Consider the following 22,162-nt stretch of genomic DNA (forward strand, 5'->3'; position numbering starts at 1 on the left):
GAGTAGACCTGGGGGGGAGGGGAGGGACTTAATAACAATGAAAGTTTTTCTTTTTCTTTTCAAGGAGAAAAGTGAATTGATGGGGAGGGATTGGGTAGGGAGAAAAGTGCAACAATGAATGACTGGAAACCTTAAGTCTCTGTAAACTTTCATTAAGATTAATTTTTTAAAAAAGGACAAATAAAAAAAATAATGTTCTCACTCAAAAGCCTAGAGTTGAAGCAAGAAGCAACAGGAAGCTTCATCTCCCCCTTTGGGCAGCAGCCTCACTGCATGGAGACTCAGGTCCTTCCAGGAGAGTTCCCAGAGGCCTCCAGGTAGCTGGTCTCATGGTAGGGTGTCTGCAGCTCCTCATTTGACCACCCACAGCCCTGCACTGGGGAGCTCCTTACCTGATCAGGGTGTGACTGACCACCCACAGCCCTGAACTCCCCACCTGGTCGGGGGTGACCGACCACCCGCAGCCCTGCGTTGGGGAACTCCAGGGGTATGTGTGCCTCTCTGTTTCTGTGTGTCTCCATGTTGATGCCACAGAACACACTGTAAGACCAACATACTGTTGGCTACCCACAGCTTCCGCCTCCAGCCGCATGTCCTCTGTGCCAGTCCTCCTCTATGCTGGTGACTGTCCCAGCACACTGCTCAGCTTCACCATGAGAAAGCTTGGCAATGTATGACATTTTCTTAACAAAGACTCACAATCAGGACTTGCTGTGGTGGAGAAAGAGGAAGAAAGAACTTGTGTTCTTTACAAGTGGTGAAAAGGTCCTCAAAGTGTGCATGTGCCACACTCTGCAGTGCGTGTGCAGCAGCCACCCCACCCAGGTGCATGTCTCTGCTGAGCTGTCTGTAGCCAACTTCGACCAGTGGTGCTGCATTCATCCATCCTGTTTCCTCCTGCACCCTGTTGGTTTTGCAAATACAACGCTCCCTTATAAAATAGAGCCTGTGGCTTTTTCCTGCTGGCTGTGCAAAGTGATAGAAATCATTTCTTCTAGCTTACCTGGCACCTGGATGGGCCTTAGGCACTTGATGTGGTCAGACAGACAGGCAATCAGGTCCAGTCAGGAGGGTGGGGAGGTGAGGCAGCAAACATGTGCCCCCGGGCTGCTCTGGGAGAGGCCACTTGGAAAAAACACTTTGCCTGAGACCTGAGCTATCAGTGAAGGAAGAAGTAGCCTAGTTCAAACTAAACCCAATGCTGTTGAGTCAAGTCCAACTCTTTGTGACCCTCTTGTTTAACCATCAAGTTGGCACTGACTCCTCGCTGATTCTCCCTTCATTGAGTTTTTGGAGGCGGTACAGCTCATCTTTCTCCTACAAAGCAGCTGATAGCTTTGAACCCTGTGCCTTTGAATTGGCAGCACAACTTCTTACCACTGAGCTGCCAGAAAGACCCTAACGGATGTAATTGTAACAGAGGGCACTCTAGTCGTGCTCATGCTGCTTGCCAGGGCGTGCCTCTCTGGTGCAGCTCTACCTGTGAGTCAGAGGGAGGGAGATGTCTCCTCCTGCAGGCGGGGGGCCCTGTGGAGGCTCCAGCTCACTGACAGTGAACTTTACAGAAGTGGAAGGTCACGTCTTTCTCCCCCCAAACAGCTGGACTGACCTTCCCATTCGCAGATGAGCACTTTAACTACTGTATCAACATTACTCCGCGTGGCCTAATTAGCCCACTGCCATCAAGCTGATTCCAGCTCATACTGGTTCTCCACTGAGTTTCTGAGGCCACAAATCTTTATGGAAGACTGCCCAGCTTTCTTCTGCAGAGCAGCTATATTTGAACTGTTGACCGATTGCTAACCCTCTAGCAGATTTTTCAGAAGCCGTTAAATTGCCAGAGAGGAGATTGCTCATCTTTTGCCCACCTGATTCGAACCACCTGTCTGTGGGTTGGGAGTGCAACTCCTTACCACTAAGCCAGCTGTTGTTATGTGCCGTTGAGTTGACTATGCCTCATGAGACCCTATGCACCATAGCTCTGAATCCTGCTTTCTCCTGAGTCAGGCTCACTGCCTCCGACACACTCCCATTACCCCAGTTACCGTGTCAATCCTTATCCAGGGTCTTCCTCCCCTCCACCCTTCCAAGCATGACGTCCTAAGCCACCAAAGCTCCCTCCAATTAGGCTGTGTTGCTGTAAAAAGCTTTCTGTCTGAACTAAAGCATGTTTTGAGAGGGTATTTCCCCCAGCACCACAGCCCTAAGCCCCTCTCTGCTGACTTGACCCCATGGTGGGATAGGGTTCCTGCATGTGGGGAGAGGTTCATGGGGAGGAAAGGCAAGAGGCTGGTGTGGTGTGTGGGGACAAGGTTCTAAGCTGGGGAGGAGGCACAGAAGCTAAGCAGGCTCATGCCAGCCAGAGTGACCTGTGTGTGGGCACAGCCAGGAACAGGACATAGGTACACGGCAGGAGGGAGGAGAGGACTCCCCTCTGCCAGGGGATTTCAGATGGAGGCAGGAGGACAACACGTCTCCCGGGGACTTGTATCTCATCATGCTCTCTCCCTCCTCTCCTTTCCTCCTCTTCCTCTCCTTGCAGCACCCTCTGCCAAAGGAAAAAAGAAACTGTTGGAGGGGGATGACCCCCAAGACCCATCTATGTCCCCTAAACCAGATGGTGAGCAAAGCAGGAGCCAGAGCCCCATCCAGCTAGGAGGGTACCAGGAGGTAAGTTGGGCAACTCCCCTCAGCCTGTGCCAGACCCCCAGTTGAACCAGGAGATTCTCCAGGCTCTCAGGGAGCGACACAGATGTGTCCCCACCTGGGAGCGCCCAGGAACGCCAGACGTGTTCCATTCTCCCCTACAGAGCCCGAATGAGGCTTCATTTGCAGGCCCTGCTTTAGAAGGGTTTGTGGGGTGCCTGGCAGGTGGAGGACCCCTTTCAGGTCTCAAACTCTCTTTCTCAAATGAATACTTATATAGCAGCAACCTGCTCTAAAAAACAGAAAAGCCCTGTTATGTGCTATAAGAAGAGACCTGGTTGTTGGGTACAATTGAGTTAGAATCGAGTAGGTTTTCAGAGGCTGTTAATTGCCTATCCTTTTCCACTGAGCAGCTGGTAGATTTGAACCTTGTGCCTTCGGACTTGCAGTGCAGTTTCTTACCAGCAAGCCACCAGAGCTCCCTTCTATGTTGTGAGAAAAGGCCAGTTAGCACAGAAGTTAAGAACTTGGATTGCTAACCGAACAATTGGCAGTTGAACCTACCAGCTGCTGTGTGGGGGAAGGTGAGGAAGTCAACTTCTCTAAAGATCCCCAGCCTTGGAAACCTCCCGGGCAGGTCTCTGCTCTGTAGGGGGCTGGGGGTCTGGATTGACTCAGTGTCAGACCTCGGAGGCTTTCTGATGAGTGTGCACAGCATGTTAGTCACAATCTGGAGTCAGATCCTGCTTCAGAGAAAAAAGTAGTGCAAAGAGAACAGTTTTACACAGCTTGTCCTGAATTCTAGAAGAGAATCAGCAGTCTGGGTGATCTGTCCTTGAGCCGTAATCCCTTCACTCTGGGGGCGCTCTGAGCCTGAGACCTCAGTAGCTTGTTAGAGATACTAGTCTTTAATATATTCAAATTTGTATATGTCACACATGGCTCATTGTCAGGGTTGTTAGCTAAAAACACTGAAAAGCTGTTTGAATGAAATCTTTTGGGGACTCACAGCATCTGCTCTAGGCCACCCGTAGGCTTTGGGGTTTGTGGGTCTTCCCAGCGAAGACCTGGCTGCTGTTTGTTCTGAGAACATGAGCCTTCAGTGGGTCAGGGCCCTGGCCCTACACCTCAAGGCCCGGCTTCACTGTCCTTGGCTGTCTCAGTTGACCACCTAGATGAACAGCATCAGTAAATGCTCTAGGACCAGAAGACCAAAATCCTGTGTCTGAGAGAAATGTGCCCAGTGTAGGCTGGGGGCTAGGGGCCTGCTCCTTCCAGTGGGAGCCTGGGGTTGAGGGCCAAGCACCTCATTTCTTCCCAGCACCCACCAAGTCCATGGCCATCTCCTGACTAAGGCTCATCTGGATGCCTGCTGTTCTTTCCCCAGGACTCCCCCGAAGCAGGCAGGGAGCAGGAGGAGGCACAGGAGCAGGAGGAGGAGCAGGCCTTCCTGGTCAGCCTCTACAAGTTCATGAAGGAGCGGCACACGCCCATTGAGAGGGTACCCCATCTCGGCTTCAAGCAGAGTGCGTCCCTGGGCCGGGCACAAAGGGGGTGGGCCTGGCAGGGGGCTTCCCTCCCCCAGGCAGAAACTCTGGACACTGCCAACTTGGGCAGAGGGTGCACAGCCAGACTTCCACCCTCTCTGGTCTTTGGGCCACTATGCAGGGTGACCAGCTGTCCCAGCAGTCACCATATCAGAAGGGGTGCTGGTCTTGGCTCCAGCCTAGTGGCCAATGGGCACAGGCTGCCAGCTCTGGCAGACGTGCTTCTAGCCTGCCGGGTTCCTCTCTTCTCAGTTAACCTGTGGAAGATCTACAAGGCAGTGGAGAAGCTGGGAGCCTATGAGCTGGTAAGGAAGTCCCTGTGTCCTGCTCATCCGTATGCCTCTGGCCTGGCCCACAGTGCTCCAGGCAGGGCGGGGGGTGGGGTGGGGTGGACTGATGATGGTGGGCAGACAGAATTTGGGGAGGGCCAGGCTCTGGTCACTGAGCTCATGGATCCCTAACCCTGCCTCACCTGAGCTCCCCTTCTTGGTAGCACTTTGCTTCTGAAAACAGGTTTTCTGTTTTCCATCTGTTCTGCTCTCCCTGTGCTCAGAAAGCTGCTTGGACCAGCAGTCAGGTAGCCCCTCACAGGGGACCTGGCTGGCTGCCAAGTGAGCTTTAGGGGCCAACCCCTTGCTGCTGAGAAGCTGCTGTGAAATTTTAGCCTCCCTTCCATGGACCCTCTGATCCCAGGTGTGGAGGCCTCTGGCTAGGAGAGCCTCTGGCCACACCTCTTAGACAGTGTCACTGTAGGTGACCTCATATGTGTGCTGTTGCAGGTGACTGGCCGCCACCTCTGGAAGAATGTGTATGATGAGCTGGGGGGCAGCCCAGGCAGCACCAGTGCAGCCACATGCACGCGCCGGCACTACGAAAGGTACATGAGGCCTTCCCAGGTTAGCAGAGCTTACGGTGTGAGTGGGAGGAGAACACACATCTGTTCACTCAAGGAAAAAGCTGGAAGCAGGAGGCCTCACGGCCCATCAGCAGAGGCTGGCGCTGGGCTCACTCTGCCCTTCTAGGATGGGTGGGGGGGTGGGAGTGCTTTGCGGGGGAAGTATCACTGGGCAGGGACAAAGAACAGGAGCCATTGGCTGTGATATGTACTGTCAGGGAAGGCGCTGACTGCCCTGGGTCAGAAGAGGGAGCTCTGGAGGTTTCCTGGAGAACGCCAGGCAGCAGCAGGACAGGTGGGTGGGTACCCACTAGCCTGGGCTGTGGTGGACACACGAGACTCCTCCCCAGGCTGGTCCTCCCGTATGTGCGGCACTTGAAGGGGGAGGATGACAAACCCCTGCCTCCGGCCAAGCCCAGGAAGCAGTATAAGATATCCAAAGAGTTGCAGGTGGATGACGGGGTGCCAGAGAGGCCGAAGAAGGAGGAGAGGCAGGCGGACCAGGTAAGCATTGGGCCCCTCTGTCCCCCTAGCTCTGGCCGCCCCTGTGGGAACTGGCTGTAGTTGCAGAGTTCCCACCTGACTACCCACCCAGAGGGCAGCACTGGCAGGGCACCGCCTGTGGTTCTGTGCTTGTCCTCAGCTCAGGGCCTCAAGCAAGGGGGTGCATGGGGTTACACACAGCTGGCAGCCCTCTTCTGGGATCATCTGCTCTGACACAGGACTGTGCCCCTCAGAGAACAAGGTGCCCTTTCAAAGTCGTGTGCAAAGGTCTCATAGGACTGAAAGGGCTCCCAGTGGCCCTGGGCACCTGGCCAGATCCCAGGCCAGGATGCCAGGCTCACCACTACCCTGAGGTGTCATCCTGCCTCATTCTAGATTATTCCAGCAAAGACTAAGACAGATGCAACCAACTTGGCTCAGCTCCCCAGCCAGGAACCCCCTGGGGACAGTGCTGTGCAGCCTGGTCCGACCCCTGTATCTACTCTGCCTTTCATGGGGGCCAGCTGCTGCCCCAAGGCCTACAAGAGGCTCCTGTCCAGCTTCTACTGCAAAGGGACACGTGGCATCATGTCCCCCCTGGCCAAGAAGAAGCTCCTGGCCCAGGTGAGCAAGGCAGAGGCCATGCAGTGCCAAGAAGAGTGCTGCTGCCATGGGGCAGGCCCTGGCATGGAGCCCAATGTGACGCCAGCAGCTGGCCCCCCGGAGCACCCACAGAACCCAGCTGAGGACTCCAGAAACCAACTGACCCCTCCAGAGGGCTTGCCAGCACCAAGGGTCAGCCTGAAGGAAGAGGCTCAGGGAAGCTCTTGCCCAGCAGCCCCTGTCTTCACTGGCTACTTCCATGCCTATCCCACAGAGGTGCTGAAACCCATCAGGCAGCACTCCCAGGACTTCCTCCCTAGCCTAAAAGATGGGGTGCTGTTGGAGCCACCCAGCAAAGAAGCTGGAATGCTGGCCAAAGAGCCCCAGCTGGTATTTGGTGGGGATGTCAACCGCCCCTCAGCATTCCACAAAGGCGGCTTCAGAAAGGGCAGTCCCTACCTCAAGCCCAAAGCCTGCTGGGTATCCCCCATGGCCAGGGTCCCTGCCGAGAGCCAGGCACCATGCCCTGCCTTCTCCAGCAACCCAGGCCTCAGCAGAAAGCACAACCTGGAGGAAGCAGTACACGGTGCCAACAGACTGTGGGCAGTGTCTCCCTTTCTGAAGGAGGTAGATGCCAAGGAATGTGGGGTGAAGCCTCAGGGGCCCAGTTTAGCCATCTCCTGCCTGCTGGACCCGGCCCTGAGGCCTGCCCCACATGAGGCCTGCAGGGGCACCATGCTACGCTGTCCCCTGAGCTGCACCAACACTGTGGACCCCTTAAAGGGCCAAGCCACGCTCCCTGTCAGGCCTCTGGTCATCCCAGCCTTCCCTGCCCATTTCCTGGCCAATACAGCATCGTCCCCTATGGCTGCTGGCCTGATGCACTTCCCGGCTGCATCCTTCGACAGCGCCCTCCACCACAGATTGTGTCCTACCACATCTGCATGGCACATGCCGCCCACCACAAGCTACATCGCCCCCCACTTCTTCCACCTCAACACCCATCTATAGGTGGCAGCCACGTCATGCTGTGCTAGGAAGATCAGACACTGCCCAGGAGAAGTGGGCTTTTCCAGGACTCGGGCGCCCTGTGATGGGACATGCCAGGCACATGCAAGGGAGGCCGTAGGAAACCAGGCTTGCCTCTCCACCAAACAGCCCAGACCCATTTCAGAGAGGCCAGGGGTGGGCGGCATTGGGCCCACCAGCTGAGCTCAGAGGAGAGGCCAGAGGCAGGAGGACTGAGAGCTGGAGGCTTCTGTCCTTGGAGCACAAGGCCTCCCTCCCAGTGGCCCACCTGAGATCAATAAAATGCGCCCATGTGAATTCCAGCCTGCTTGGAAACATGCTTCAGGGTGGGCGTGGCAGGTGACACTGGGTGGAGGGCTGTCCATGAGGAGGGGGCCTGATCTTGAAAGCCACACTCCACCTAGCAGAGTGTTCCGTTAGCATTCCAGCGAGCTTTGAAATGCAGGGTTGTTTCACCAGTGGAACCTCTCCACCCCGAGCTCTCACCTTCCTCCTTCCTTGTTTTGATGGAGAATCAAGCTCAGAGAGCTTCACATCCCCCCAACTCCTTTCCACTGGCAGGTGGTATAGCTGGGATGTGAGCATGACTCTAATGCCCTTAGTGAAGGGTAACTGCTGCCCACTGTGGGCGTGCTTTCCTGCCCTTAGCACGCCTGCCTTGGAGTAAGGAAGCCAGAATGGTGTGCTGGGAATGGACACCGGTGGGGAGGGTCTGCTGCTGAGTCCTCCCGGAGAGCCACAGGCAGCCACCTCCATCCAGGCCTCCCACACTGTGAATGGGCCCTCTCCGCATGGTGGCTCATGGTGGCATTGACCCGCAAGACGCACTGGACTCAGATAACGGAGACGGCACTTCACTACTGGGGGAAAGAGAAGTGAAGGTGCCTTGATCTCAGACATTGTGGACAAGCTCTTGGAGGGTCTCATGAGTAGATGGGTGCTTCAAGGAGCTCATTTCCAGAGAGGTATCAAGCTGACACCTCCTGGCTGGCTGTGGATGGAAGAACAGGAGGGACAGTGGCCACAGATGCCTGGGTTACAGAAGGGAGGGGCTCCTTTCAGAGGTATCATGTCCTCCCCTTCCCAGGCTCCTATTCTTAGAGGTCAGGGGCCACTTGCTGGCTAAGCTTCCTGGAGAGGTGCTGTCCACTGGGCACTGAGGCAGTGGGCTCAGGCCAGCCTTAGGCCCATTTCACTAGACCTCATCCTGCCTCTTTGGCTGAGGGGTTCCTGAGAACCTCAGGCTATAGTAATTTACTGTGACTTCATCTCACAGGTGAGGAGGCTGAGGGCTGGGGCAGGAGGTGTCTTGCCTAAAGCTACCACTTGTTGTGCACCGTCAAGTCAGAACCAATCCCTCGCTGGCCCTCCAGTGGGTTTTCAGAGGCAGTAAATAGCACAGGAGGAGACTGCCAATCCTTCCTGCACAGCAGCCAATGGATTTGAATCACATATCTTTGGGATTGCAGTGCTGCTTCTCACCACTCAGGCACTGGAATGCCGTAAAGCCACCACTAAGGCCAAACCTGGACCAGGGTACACGCTCCCTGCTCGGCACTGGAGGGGAGGTCAGCAGGTTAAAGGCCATTTGGCAGGGCACCTGCCTCCAGCGTCCTCCCCAGCAGCAGATCAGAGTGGAGAGGAGGGTGACAGTCTCCAGACGTAGCTCCGCGGACACCAGGAAGCCAGAGCACCCAGCTTCTGGTTCCTCACCTCTCTCCCTCCAGGAAAAGCCAAGATGTCAACAGAGTACCTTCTTGACGTCAGCCAAGTCTCAACTCTCACATGAAGCAACGAGCCCATCTGGCATCTGGGGACATGGTCATGGGGGCCAGACCCCAGGATGAAGGGTAGGTGAGGGCTCTCATGTTGTGTCTGGGGCTCTGCTGAAGGTAAGATGGGGTTTAGTTCAATCGCAAAGTAACAGAAACCCCTCCTAGCACAAATGCGAGCAGGTGAGCCCTATAAACTGGAGATGCCAACAGAATATACAGCAGTGTGGCGGCAGCTCCCTCTAGTGACCTATCTGGAGGATAAACCTTTCTGTGAGGGGAAACAGAGTTTTGTTTTCATGACAATGCAAAGGCATTTGACTGTGTGGATCATAACAAATGATGGCTAACATTGAGAAGAATCGGGATTCCAGAACACTTCATTGTGCTTATACGAAACCTAGACGTAGGCCAACAGGCTTTTGTGCACATGAACAAGGGAGTGGCATGGTTTAAAATAAAGGAAAATGTGCATCGGGCTGCATCCCTTTTTCATACCTATTCAGTTTGTAAGCCAAGCAAATAATTCAAGGAGCTGAACTATAAAGAAAAATGTGACATCAGAATCGGAGGAAGACTCTTTAACAACTTGTGTTATGCAGCTGACACAACCTTGTTGCTGAAATTGAGGGGGATTTGAAGCCCTTGCTGCAGAAGATCAAAGACTATACAGCCTCTGATAAAGGTTACATCTCAACATCAAGAAGACAAAGATTCTCAATAGGTACCATCATGATAGTTGAGAAAAGACTGAAATTGTCAGCAGTTTCATCTTACTGGCAGTCAAGAAACAAGAAAGTAGGTGTTCTTGGTGACAGTGGTAGGATGAAGGTCCTGAGGTGGCGGCAGTGGTGCTAGCTGGTGGGCATTAGTGAAGGAGAGAAGCCACCAGCCTGCGCCTGCAGCCCTAGTCAGGCTGCGCTGACCACCCCTCCGCCCCGCTCTGAGGCAGGCTGAGCCAAGCTGGTGACATTTTCCCTCCAGGTTGACGCTGGCTTCAAGCTGCATGCCTTCCATGCACTGTGCCAGCGCGAGTCTGGTATCTCTGCAGTTGAGAAAAACCTCTTACAACCACAGATCACTGGCTTCTTATGGCTTGAAAGATGGTGCTGTTGTGATTTTGCAACCTCCAGTGCAATTCTCAAACTTACTCCATATGGACTTCAGTAGTGTAGCTGTGCCCCGCATGCCAGCCACCAGCAGCACAGCAGCCACACTCATCTGGAGAAATCGCTTCATCTCCTTTGGGCTTGGACTATCTAGCCTTGTTCTGAGACATGTTGCTGCCCAAGCCCCACGAGCTGTTCTTACTGAAGGAACCAATCTTCCCCAGATGCTTTGCTCAGTGGAGATCTTAAGACATTTTCTAGGGTCTTGGTGGAGCCAGCAGCAAGACCGAGTCCAGAGAGAGCAAGAAAGGATTCGTCTCTTCTGACCCTTTTGATCTTGAAACTCAGGCAAAGATAGAAAAAGATATAAGGCAGCAGAACCTTGAGGAAAACATGACCACGTATGGAAGAGGCTCCATAGTTTGGGCCAAGTAGTGATGCTGTATGTTAAACGCAAAGTGAATGGACATCCTATAAAAGCTGCTGTTGACTCAGGTGTCCAAATGACTATGAGCCAGGTGTGGGCAGAAAGGTGTAATATAATGAGGCTGGTGGATCATCGGTGGCAGGGATTGCCAAAGGAGTGGGCACCCAGAAGATTATCAGGAGGGTAATCCAGGGGGACTTCCTGGCATGTTCATTCTGCATATGCTCAAATCGCATCAGTGTTCCACTGACCTCAAGAAAAATGTCCTAGGAATCAGCACCACTGGCCCTCAGACTACTTTCCTTCTTGGCAGAGAGCTGCCAGAGTATGCCAGGTTGGTGCATGGGGCCAGATGAGAGGAGGCCAAGAATTAGCAGAAACCCTTCAAAAATCCATAGAAGATACAAAGCGTTGGAAGCCATGATACATGTAGTGTGTATGCTGTGTCTGGAGTGGGCCCCAGACCAGAGAAAAGCAGTAAAGAAACTACCTCCCAGGGAGTATCATCATTACCAGCTTCAGAGGGATTTAAGCACAAGCCTATCCTTCAGGACAGAGTGTTGCTCAGTCTGCCCTGTAAAGCCCAGTGATCCAGCCTTGCTGGCTCTCAAGCTGATCAGGCTTTGAAGGCTTCCTCTCAGTTCCAGATTGCCTCTGAACGCATATTCTTCCTCTGCAGGATGGTGCTGCTCCAGCAAGCAGGAGGCAGGTGCGCCTGTGCAGGCTTCAGCAGAAGCAGCTGCTGCGGACACTTTAGAGAAAGCTCCTGCTAAACAAAGCACCCCAAGCCCCAAATTTCATCTCAGTGCAAGATGGGAATCCAGTGTATCTATCACAGCTACCAGCCTGTGTGACCCACAGACGTCTCTCCATCAAAAGGATTGGCATCCAGAGTATCAGAATCAAAGTCCAATAAATGGTTTCAGCAGCATGAAGAACCCATGAATAAACAGCATGAGGTTGTACCACAGAATCCTCCACATGACCAAGACTATCTGTTTAACATGGGAACCCTTGACCCTTCCTTTGTGTTCCCTCCTGGTCTGAACAAATCCCCCACCCCTGACACTGCCTCCAAGGGACCCAAAAGGACCACTAGGGTAGACAACACATTTCTGTGGCATAGACCACATTTCAGGACCATTCTTACACCCTTTCAACAGAGGCACTGGAGCTGCTAACAGGCAGAGAACAGGTGCATGTCTGAGAAGGGCCTTGCATCCCTGGTCCTAGCCCTCAGGTGGTGACAGTTTAACTATGAGATCAAGTGTCAGGCATTCAGACCCTTACTCAGGCGCTGTTTTAGGTTGTCAGGAGGAACTATCAGTGAGCAAAACATGAAATTTCCTGCCCTGAAAGAGACAGAAATAAAACAAATGAACAAATGGGCTAGGGGATGAGAAGATGGCATTTGAGCCACAAGAGGAGGGGAGAAGGAGCCCCGTGGATTAGGGGGAAGAGTGGTGGAGAAGGCAGCCCTGAGGGAGAAGATTGCAAGTGCCTGAGGAACAAGAAGGCCTATGCGGTTGGAGCAGAGGGAGGTGGAGAGAAGTGGAGCTTAAAAGGAGATCACTGCACAGAGCCTTCTCAACTCTGAAGTTGTTGTTGTTTGTTGTTGTGTACTGTAGAGTCAGAACTGACACATAGCTGACCCTCCAGCAGGTAGCCAGAGGCAGGAGGACCTCGTCAAATCAGGGGGACCTCACAGTGATCCCGCGAGCTGAATGGCTTCACAACTTTCCTTACCCAGAAGCAGATCACCATGCCCTTCTCGTGCAGCACCACTGGGTGCAGCTGAACTCCCAACCTTCAGATTGTCGCTAGTATGTACTGTCAAATTGGAACTGACTCATAGCAGACTCTCCAGCAAGTTTTCAGAGGGAGTTGATTGCCCATCTTTCTCTCGAGAGCAGCTAGTGGATTCAAACTGTGTACCTTTGGGTCGACAACTCAATTTCTTACCACTAGGCCACCTTTAGGTTAGCAGTCACCAACTGCACATCCAAAGGCCCTGAGGAGCTGGGCAGCAGAGGGGTGTCCTGCTCCTGAGATGAAAAGCCTCACAGAGTCTAAACAAGCCCCTGGCTGTGGGTGAGAATGGGATAATGGACCCAGGCAGGAGGACCCATCATGAAGTCACTACACCTGGGTGCAGTCTGGCTGAGGGTACCTGTGGAAGTCCATGATAAGTCCTTTTGCGTTGTCAGGAAACGGTGGTGTATGTATAGGGTGGGGAGTGAGGATAGGGACAGGCTTGCAGGGCTGAGAAGGGAGGAGGGGGAGGCACTGAGCTCAGGGAGGGGCCTGGCAGGCATTTGGGAAGGGTGTTTCCTGCCACCTTCATCTGCACAGTGCAGAGCCAGAGCAGAGAGGGCTGGACTTAGCAGAGAGCTGGATTGTCTTATTTTTTAAAAAGACTTTGTTTTCTGTGAAAGTTTACACAGCAAAAAGACCCCCATTTAACAATCTCTCTACATGCTGTTCAGTGACCCTGGCTACATTTTTACATTCCCCTTATGTCCGGTTCCTCCCTCTTGTAGTGTAACTGTGGCCTGTTTGGTCTTATGGAATAGTTTTTTAGAGGAGCACTTTACTCACGCTAATGCCCTTTGCTCTGTGTGCTGATCTGTCATTTTACTAAAAGGGAAACTTTCCACTCAAGGTGTATCGGAATGGTGGGCTCGGATGTGGGGGCTTCCAGTTTCAACAGGTCCCCCAAGTCTGGACTTTTCTAGAATTTGAGCTCTGTTCCACATTTTCCTGCCATTTTTTTTCAGTGTACATCCACAGTGGCTCTGAGCACATAAACGTTTTGAAGAGGCAAGAGAAGGAAAGGGACTTGAGGGGAGAAGAGGTGGGTGAGCACAAGGGTGGACTGTGGAGCGAAGCTGAGTGAGGACAGTGAAGATGGCAAGGAGGAATGGGTACAGACGTTGGATCCACTGGCCACAAGTCTCAATGGGGTCCCACAACTGCTGGGAGGTTGAGCGGGGTGTTTGGCATGGAAGTGATAGAGGATGCAGGGCTGAGGTGAATTCTTGGATTAAGTGTGGTGTCTTTCCAATCTCCTGCTATAAACCTGAGAGCTGGACAATGAACAAGGGTGACAGGAGAAGAATTGATGCTTTTGAGCTGTGGAGTTAAAGAAGAGTACTGAATATCCCATGGATGCCAAAAGAACAAACATATAAGCCTTTGATAAGGTGCAGCCAGAGTACTGCTTGGAGGCAAATGAAGCTTTGTTTCACGCAATTTGGGCATGTTGCTAGGAGAGGCTATTCTTTAACCAGGGACATCGTGCTTGGAAATGTGGAGGGTCAGTGAAAGAAAGGAAGACCTTCAATGAGATGGATTGATACAGTGACTGCAGCAATGGGTTCAAATGTGTCAGAGATGATGAGGATGGTGCAGGATAGGATAGGGTTCAGATCTGTTCTTTATAGGATCATTATAGATATGTCTTGGAGAGGTTGCAGCCGGTATGTTTTTTTTGAGGCAACAATAATGAGGCATCACCTCACATACTTTGGACATATTGCTAGCAGGTGCTTGGAGAAAGACATGATGCTGGGAAGGGTGGAGGGTCAGCAAAGGGGAGGAAGACCCTCAACCAGGTGTACTGACATGGTGACTCCTGCAATGGGCTCTTGTGTGTCAGGAAGTGTGAGGTTGGCGCAGGACAGGCTAGGTTCAGATCTTTTGTTCATAGGGTCGCTATGAGTCGTACCTGACTCGATGGCACCTAACAACAAGAACAAACATGAGTCAGCAGTACCTAACAAGTGGAGAGCAGTGTCACTGCAGGAGAGGAAGTCAAGGGACAAAGAGCCTATGACGTGGGAAGCTTGAAGTCAGAAAAAGTCCCCAAGGAAGCCCTACATGAGGGTCAGCAGAGGACTGGAGAGGATGTTCTAGCCTGCGGGCATGAGCTTCAAAAGAAATAGCAACAGAACTTGGAAGCAGGAGGGCATCCACTTACCTCAAGCCAATGGTGAGGGGGGCCTGTGGAGTAAGGAGCCACATGAGACTGTAGGGAGAGAGTGCTATGAGCAGAGTCAGTTGGGAATCCCAGGTAGACACTGCTGCGAGCTGGCTGCTTGGAGATCTCGGTCTCTCTGTCTCTCTCAGCGCGCTCTCGCATGCGCGCGCGCGCGCACACACACACACACACACACACACACATGAGCATTTACTCGTGTCCAGACCTCACTGGCTGGCCTGTAGCCCTGAATGTGCCCATCATCCAATCCTACCTTAGCTCAGCCACGAGGGGGCAGCGTTCTGTGTCTTTATGGTAAGCTCTGCTGCTTCCCAAGCAAATGGACCTAGGAAATTTCACTGCTGGAAACCACAAAAGGGCTTCCGGGCAGAGCAGAGACATCATGAAGGCACCCTGGGGTCAGTGTCCACTGCTTTACTGGAGAGCCACGGACATAGCATGATCTTGTGGACTCTTCTCTGAGCCTCGTCTGCACACAAGTGTGGTATCTCAATATGAGCCACTGCAGGAATCTGCATGGCCCGGGTCTTCTGCCTTCCCATCTCCTCTGTGATCTCCTCTCTCCTTACACCCACCTCAAAATCCCCTCCAGCCACTGGCCCTGTTTGTGTAGCCCCAACGGGCAGGGCTCTACACCCCTACCTCTGTCCTCCCCTGAAGCGCCTGCTGCAGAGTGTCAAGGACTGCAGCCTACAATATGGATTGAGGCTCAATGTCAAGAAGACAAAGATTCTCACCACTGGATCAATTGGCAGCATCAGGATGGATGGTGAAGAGATTGAGATTGTACACAGCTTTAGTTTGCTTGGCTCCATAGTCAACAGTCTTGGCACCAGCAGCCAGGAAATTAAAAGGCGCATTGCCATGGGAAAGTCTGCTGTTAGGGACCTCTCCAAAGTACTGAAGAGCAACGGTGTCTCTCTGAAGACTAAGGTGCGTTTTATACAGGCTATGGTCTTCAAACCTGGGATTCTCAACACTTGCCTGGCCTGGGTCACTCACTGTTACTGAATCAGTCCTGGTGGCAGTGAGGCCTGACATGCCCAGGACCAGAAAAGATTAACAGGACCAAACTCCAGCCAAGCCCAGGGGATTCTGGGGGACTAACAGGCCTCCTCCCAGGGACAGCCATGGCTTGTTAGAATGGCTCCCCAGCTCGGCAAGCTGTGTGCAGTAATTCCCAACTCCACTCCAATGACATCAGGCTGGGAGCTTGAAATTGGCCACAACAAGAATATATGCAGGAAAGAGAAATCATGCTGGGAAAGGTGGAGGGTCAGTGAAAGAGAGGAAGACTCCACAAGATGGACTTGGACAGTGACTACCACAAGGGGCTTGCGCAGGTCAGGGTGAGGTTCAGAACTGTTGTCCATGGGGTCACTGCCCGGCAGTGGTTAAACATGTACTCATGTCCATTGACTTTCTCTTTCCTTGGGTCACCAGTCAGATATACAATGTGGTGCTCACTTCAGCAGCACAAATACTAAAATTAGAAAAATACAGGGAAGATTAGCATGGCCCCTGTGCAAGAAGGAAATGCAAATTTGTGAAGCGTTCCATATTTTTCCTGGATGTCACTCCATGTTCCCTTGCTTTTGAGACTGCTGGTGAAGTCATGACTGTCCTAATCGAGCAGACACAGCCCTTCATGACCGGCTTGGACCACCAGCCTGGTGTGCTCATTCGTGTCTATGAAGGTGAGTGTGTCATGACCAAAGATAACAACCTGCTTGGCAAGTTGAAACTCACAGGCAGACCACTTGCACCTAAGTGGTGTTCCTCAGATTGAAGGCACCTTTAATATTGATGCCAATGGTATCTGTAATGTTTCTGTTGTTGACAAGAACACTGAGAAAGAAAACAAGATTACCATCACTGATGACAAGGGCCACTTGAGTAAAAAGGACATGAATGAATGGTCAAGGAGTCTGAGAAGTACAAAGCTGAAGGTGAGAAGCAGAAAAATAAGGTGTCTTTTCAAAGAATTTCCTTGAGTTTTAGGCATTTATATGAAAGCAACAGTTGAAGACGAAAAACTATAAGACAAATTGAATGACAAGGACAAGCAGGAGATCCTTGACAGGTGCAATGAAATTATCAACTGGCTTAATAAGAATCAGACTGCAGAAAAGGAGGAATCTGAACATCAGCAGGAGCTGGAGAAGGTCTGCAACCCCATCACAACCGAGCTGTACCACAGTGCTGGAGGCATACCTGGAGGCATGCCCAGTGGCTTCCCTGATGGTGGAACTCCTCTGTCTGGAGGTGCCTCTGCTGGACCCACCATTGAAGAGGTTGTCTAAGCCAATCTGAATACTTTACCATTTATTGCACCACAGTTAAATTTCCAAGTACTCAAATTTGTAGCACACTGCAGTTTCAAAGTTTAAACTACTAGCCTAAATTTCTGGAGATTATCAATACTTGAATATGAAATGTGCATAGGGAAAGGGGAAAGGAAATAACATTGCACTTTATTATCACTGTAATGTAGGTGGAAAATCCAATGTATCAAATAAAGATGTATTCAAAATTTGCATCATTAAAAAAACAACAACCCATACATACAACAAAACCCAAACCCAAACATGCAATGTGAGGAGAAAGGATCCCATCTTAAGTCCGGTGGAAGCACCCTGTTTCCCAGGGAAGGGGCTTGCTCCCCTGTGGTGCTGTCTTGGTACACCACCCAGAGCTTCCCCCAGGCAAATACACTTCCCAGAATTCCTGTTTCCAATTCTGTAATGTGGAAGGTAATCACATCTACCTCAAAGACAGGGCATTTAGTGAAAGTGCTTTGTAAATCACAGTTCTGGACAAAGCTGACTTGTCACCATCTGCCCTTCCCTTCACCTTACACTCCTGATATTTTTGTGTGTGTCCTGACCACTGCACCTAGCCTCCTGTGTAGCTTCTGATTCAGAATCATGCTGACTGACCTCGCGAGCCTGTCTGGGTCAAGCCTGGCAAGCCAGTTTCATCCCAGATACCACCTCAGATTAATTGATACTGGTTGTCTGCAGCTTTATGTCACCCCAGTGTGAAAATGATGCAATTGATTAGTAATGTCTGCCAGGGCCTGGGAGGGGAGAAGGAAGCTCACTTGCCCAGCAGTGCTATTTCTGTCTATGAGCACAGTGACCTAATTGCTGTCTGATGAAGGACTGTCTGATTCATAATCCTGACCTCATTGCCACATCTCAGCCACAACTCCTGCAAGTTCCTGTGCAGAGCTGTCTGCTTTCCTTCCCACATGAGCAAGAGCTGAGCCTGGGCTGGAAGCCTGGGCTGGACATCTTTGCCCATGTACTAGAGTTTGAAGCCTTAAAGGTAGCCATGGAGGCACTGCTTGAGGGAAATCCAAGTGGGATGCCACCAAAGAAGCTAGGGAGAGGGTTGACCTGGGAAATGGAATGGCAAGGGAAGCGGTGACTGACAATTCTAGGGCCACTTAGAGAGACACTGCAGTGCAGTGCATTTTAGACGGTCTCTGTGACTTACAGTAGGGAAGAAATTAATATATTAACATGATCATTCCAAACTCTAATTTGACTCCCTACTCATAGGGTGAGATCCATGGTATGTATAGGCATCAAATCGATTACATTTGTGGAAAGACTCGGTGGAGAAGCTCAATATCAGCAGTGCAAACCAGGCCGGGTGCTGATTGTGGGACAGACCACCAACTACTCATACGCAAGTTCAAGCTGAAGTTGAGGAAAATTAAATCAAGTTCACGGGAACCAAAATTTGATCTTAAGTCTATCCCACTCGAATTTCAAAACCATCTCAGGAACAGGTTTTGAGGCCTTGAGCACCAATGAGCATAGACCAAGTGAGCTCTGGGAGGATATCAAGAAAATTGTCCATGAAGAATGCAAAAGATCATTACAAAGGCTGAAAAAGAAGAAAAGACCAAGATGGATGTCAGATGAGACTCTGAATATTGCATTAGAGCACCGAGAAGCCAAAGCTAAAGGAAGAAACCAAGAAATCAAAGAGCTAAACAGAAAATTTCAAAAGGCAGCCCAGGACGATAAAGCAAGATACTATAATGAAATGTGCGGACAGCTGGAGTCAGAAAATCAAAAAGGACGAACTCGCTCAGCGTTTCTTAAGCTGAAGGAGTTGAAAAACAAATTCAAACCATGGGTAGCAATATATAAGGATACTTTGGGCAGTATATTAAATGATCCAGAAAGTATCAAGAGAAGATGGAAGGAATACACAGAGTCACTGTATCAGAAGGAATTGGCTGACACAGAAGAATTTCATGAAATGGCATATGAGCAAGAGCCTATGGTGATGAAAGAGGAAGTTCAAATTGCTTTGAAGGAATTGGCAAGAAACAAGGCTCCAGGAGTTGACAGCATACCAACTGACACATTTCAACAGACACTGGCCTGGATGTGCTCACTAAGTTGTGCCAAGAAATCTGGAGAACAGCCAGCTGGCCCACTGACTGGAAAAGATCGATATTTGTTCCCATCCCAAAGAAAGGTGACCCAACAGAGTGTGGAAGTTATCAAACAATATCATTGATATCACATGCAAGCAAGATTCTGCTGAAAATTATCCAAAAACGTTTGGAACAATATGTCAACTGAGAACTGCTAGATGTGCAGGCTGGATTTAGAAGAGGTCGTGGTACTAGGGATATTATAGCTAATGTCAGATGGCTCTTAGCAGAAAGCAAAGAATACCAGAAGAATGTCTACCTGTGCTTCATTGACTATGCAAAGGCTTTTGACTGTGTGGATCACAACAAGCTGTGGCTGACTCTTAGAAGAACGGGAATCCCAGAACACTTGATTGTGCTAATACGAAACTTATACTTGGACCAAGAGGCAGTTGTCAGAACAGAGCAAGGAGACACTACATGGTTCAAAATCAAGAAGGGGGATCGTCAGGGATGTATTCTGTCTCCATACCTTTTCAATCTGTATGCAGAACAGATCATCCGAGATGCTGGGCTATACGAAGAGGAATGTGGCATCAGGATTGGTGGAAGAATCATCAACAACCTGCGTTACGCAGATGACAGAACCCTGTTTGCTGAAACTGAGGCGGACCTGAAGCGCTTGCTGCAGAAGATCAAGGACTACAGCCTCCTATATGGACTGAAGCTCAACATCAAGAAAACAAAGATTCTAACCACTGGGCCAATTGGCAGCATCAGCATGGATGGTGAAGAGATTGAGATAGTTAACAGTTTTCATTTACTTAGCTCCACAGTCAACACTCTTGGTAACAGCAGTCAGGAAATCAGGAGACGAATTGCATTGGGAAAGTCGGCTGTGAGGGATCTCTCAAGAGTACTGAAGAGCAACGATGTCAGGCTGGAGACTAAGGTGCACCTGATCCGGGCTATAGTCTTTGCAATTATGCGCTATGCATCAGAGAGTTGGACAGTGAATAGGGTTGACAGAAGGATTGATGCCTTTGAGCTGTGGTGCTGGAGACAAGTGTTGAATATACCATGGACTGCTAAGAGAACAAACAGGTTTGTCCTGGAGAGGGTGAAGCCAGAGTGTTCCCTGGAGTCAAGGATTCTGAAGCTTCGTCTGACATATTTTGGGCATGTTGCAAGGATGGACTGGTTCTTGGAGAGGGACATCATGTTTGGCAGAGTGGAGGGGAGGCGAAGGAGAGGAAGACCTTTGGTGAGATGGATCGATTCTGTGACTGGAGCGGTGGGAATAAGTGCGTTTGAGATGGCTAGGTTGGCACAGGATAGAACAGCATTTAGAGCTCTTGTACATAGGGTCGCTATGAGTCACAAGCGACTCGATGGCACATAACAACAACAACACTCATAGGGACCTTGCAGGACACACATATCCCCTAGGGTACCCAAGGCTATAAGTCTTTAGGGTAGCGGGCTGCTTCACCTCTGTGGAGTGGCTGCCCTTTCTGTTAGCAGCTGAGCACTAACAGCTGAACTACCGGGGCTTCCTTTGATCAGTGCACCCTCTGTGCATAAACCTGGTCCACAGACATAAACTGCCCTTAAGTTAAATCCAGATGTCTTAGTTTGGAGGTTCTTCATTGGCCCCTTTCCTCATTCATCATTCACCACCAACTCTCACCCTGCGACCTGAGACCAGCTCTAAGGCGTAACTCCAGTTACCCAGCAGGCTCTGGGGAAACATGTTCCCTGCTGATCCTACTCTTCCTTCCACCCTCATCTGAAAGTCTCATGCCAGGAAGCCCTGCTGGCTCCCGTCAAGAGATTCTCATAGAGAAGCCTCCTGGCAATGCCAGATCTATTATTTGTCTGCATTCCTCACACTGGACGTTCAGTAAGGGGAGTCACTGTTCCTGTTCACCAACACATTCCTAACTCTTTGCCCTGCAAAACTGGTATCATGGACTCACTCCTTCCATTTTTTTTTACCCAAATTATCATGGTATATGTACCTGCTGGCCAACATCAGAAACCTTCCTTCAGCTACTTTTGAGTGGTTCTGAGGCTGTCTGCTTACTCAGGAGCCTTGTCTGATAACTGCTCTTGACTCCACCAACCAAGCTACAGTAGTCCTGAAGAATAACAGCACTTTCCAGCAGAAATTCCCACTGATGTCCCTCCTGCTTGTGGAGAATGGATAGAACCCACCCTTTACAAATGTCAGTTGATCCTTCCTTTATGTCCTCTAGAGGAAGTTTGGTCCCACTTACGCCATTGCAAGGATGTCAGTTTGAAGACTAAGGTGCACCTGACTCAAGCCATTGTGTTTCCTACACATGCAAAAGTAGGACAATGATTAAAAAGCGAGAAGGAGCATTGATGCCTTTGAACTGTGGTGTTGCAGAAGAATACTGAGTATGCCATGGACTACCAAAGGAACAAACACATTTGTTTTGGAAGAAATATAGCGTTCAAACTCATATACTTTGAGTATGTTGTTAAGAAGAGGCATCTTGGGAAAAGGACATCATGCTTGGAAAGGACATTAGAGAGAGAAGAGCTCAGCAAAGTGGACTGACAGTCACTGCAGCAAGGGGGTTGAGCACAACAAAGTGTGAGGATGGTGCAGCCCTGGAACTCATCTGTTACATACAGTCAACATGAGTCAGGGTCAATACTATGGACCCTAACAAGAAGTTGGCAATTAATAAGATTTTAATAAAGTTTCTGGAAAAACAGGAAAGGAGTCCAACAACGATGTAAACTATAAGTGCTCCCAGAAGTTGCTACTGAACCTGAACCAGCCAGTAGCTGTGGTATCCTGTGCCCACCACTATGCGTCAGGGCCCAGGTCTCAAAGGATTTCTAATATTTAAAAATTCAAGCCAAACTCACTCACTACCAGATGGGGAAGGTAACTCACTACCTAAGGGAGAAGGTAACTCTACCTGAGGGGTAAGGTAACTCACTACCTGAGGGGAAAAGTAACTGTACCTGAGGGGTAAGGTAACTCACTACCTAAGGGAGAAGGTAATTTACTACTTGAGGGGGGAGGTAACTCTACCTGAGAAGGAAGGTAACTCACTACCTGAGGGAGAAGGTAACTACCTGAGGGGGTAGGTAACTCACAACCTGAGGGGGAAGGTAACTCTACCTGAGGGGGAAGGTAACTCTCTACCTGAGGGGGAAGGTAACTCTCTACCTGAGGGGGAAGGTAACTCTCTACCTGAGGGGGAAGGTAAC

At 50.8% G+C, this 22,162-nt stretch overlaps 2 protein-coding genes and 1 pseudogene across 2 annotated transcripts in view; 2 read left to right on the forward strand and 1 right to left on the reverse strand.

The window, feature by feature from the left end:
• The first annotated feature begins 590 nt into the window (after positions 1-590).
• On the forward strand, positions 591-7,185 carry ARID5A (AT rich interactive domain 5A (MRF1-like)). The gene is made up of 7 exons (XM_006900712.1): positions 591-621; positions 2,543-2,670; positions 4,034-4,172; positions 4,446-4,498; positions 4,973-5,070; positions 5,439-5,592; positions 5,968-7,185. Exons 1-7 carry the CDS (start codon positions 591-593, stop codon positions 7,183-7,185), a joined length of 1,821 nt encoding a protein of 606 aa, XP_006900774.1.
• Positions 7,186-10,252: 3,067 nt separating this feature from the next.
• Positions 10,253-10,781, forward strand: LOC102857113 (annotated as a pseudogene).
• Positions 10,782-12,650: 1,869 nt separating this feature from the next.
• KANSL3 (KAT8 regulatory NSL complex subunit 3) overlaps positions 12,651-22,162 on the reverse strand; it is a 71,309-nt gene continuing 61,797 nt past the window's right edge. The window contains exon 18 of the mRNA XM_006900713.1: positions 12,651-12,773. Within this exon, the coding sequence (XP_006900775.1) occupies positions 12,651-12,773 (123 nt within the window). The remainder of the gene's footprint in view (positions 12,774-22,162) is intronic.

Source organism: Elephantulus edwardii, unplaced genomic scaffold, assembly GCF_000299155.1.
Source record: "Elephantulus edwardii isolate Elephantulus edwardi_28Jun2011 unplaced genomic scaffold, EleEdw1.0 scaffold00291, whole genome shotgun sequence".
NCBI classification, from domain to species: Eukaryota; Metazoa; Chordata; class Mammalia; order Macroscelidea; family Macroscelididae; genus Elephantulus; species Elephantulus edwardii.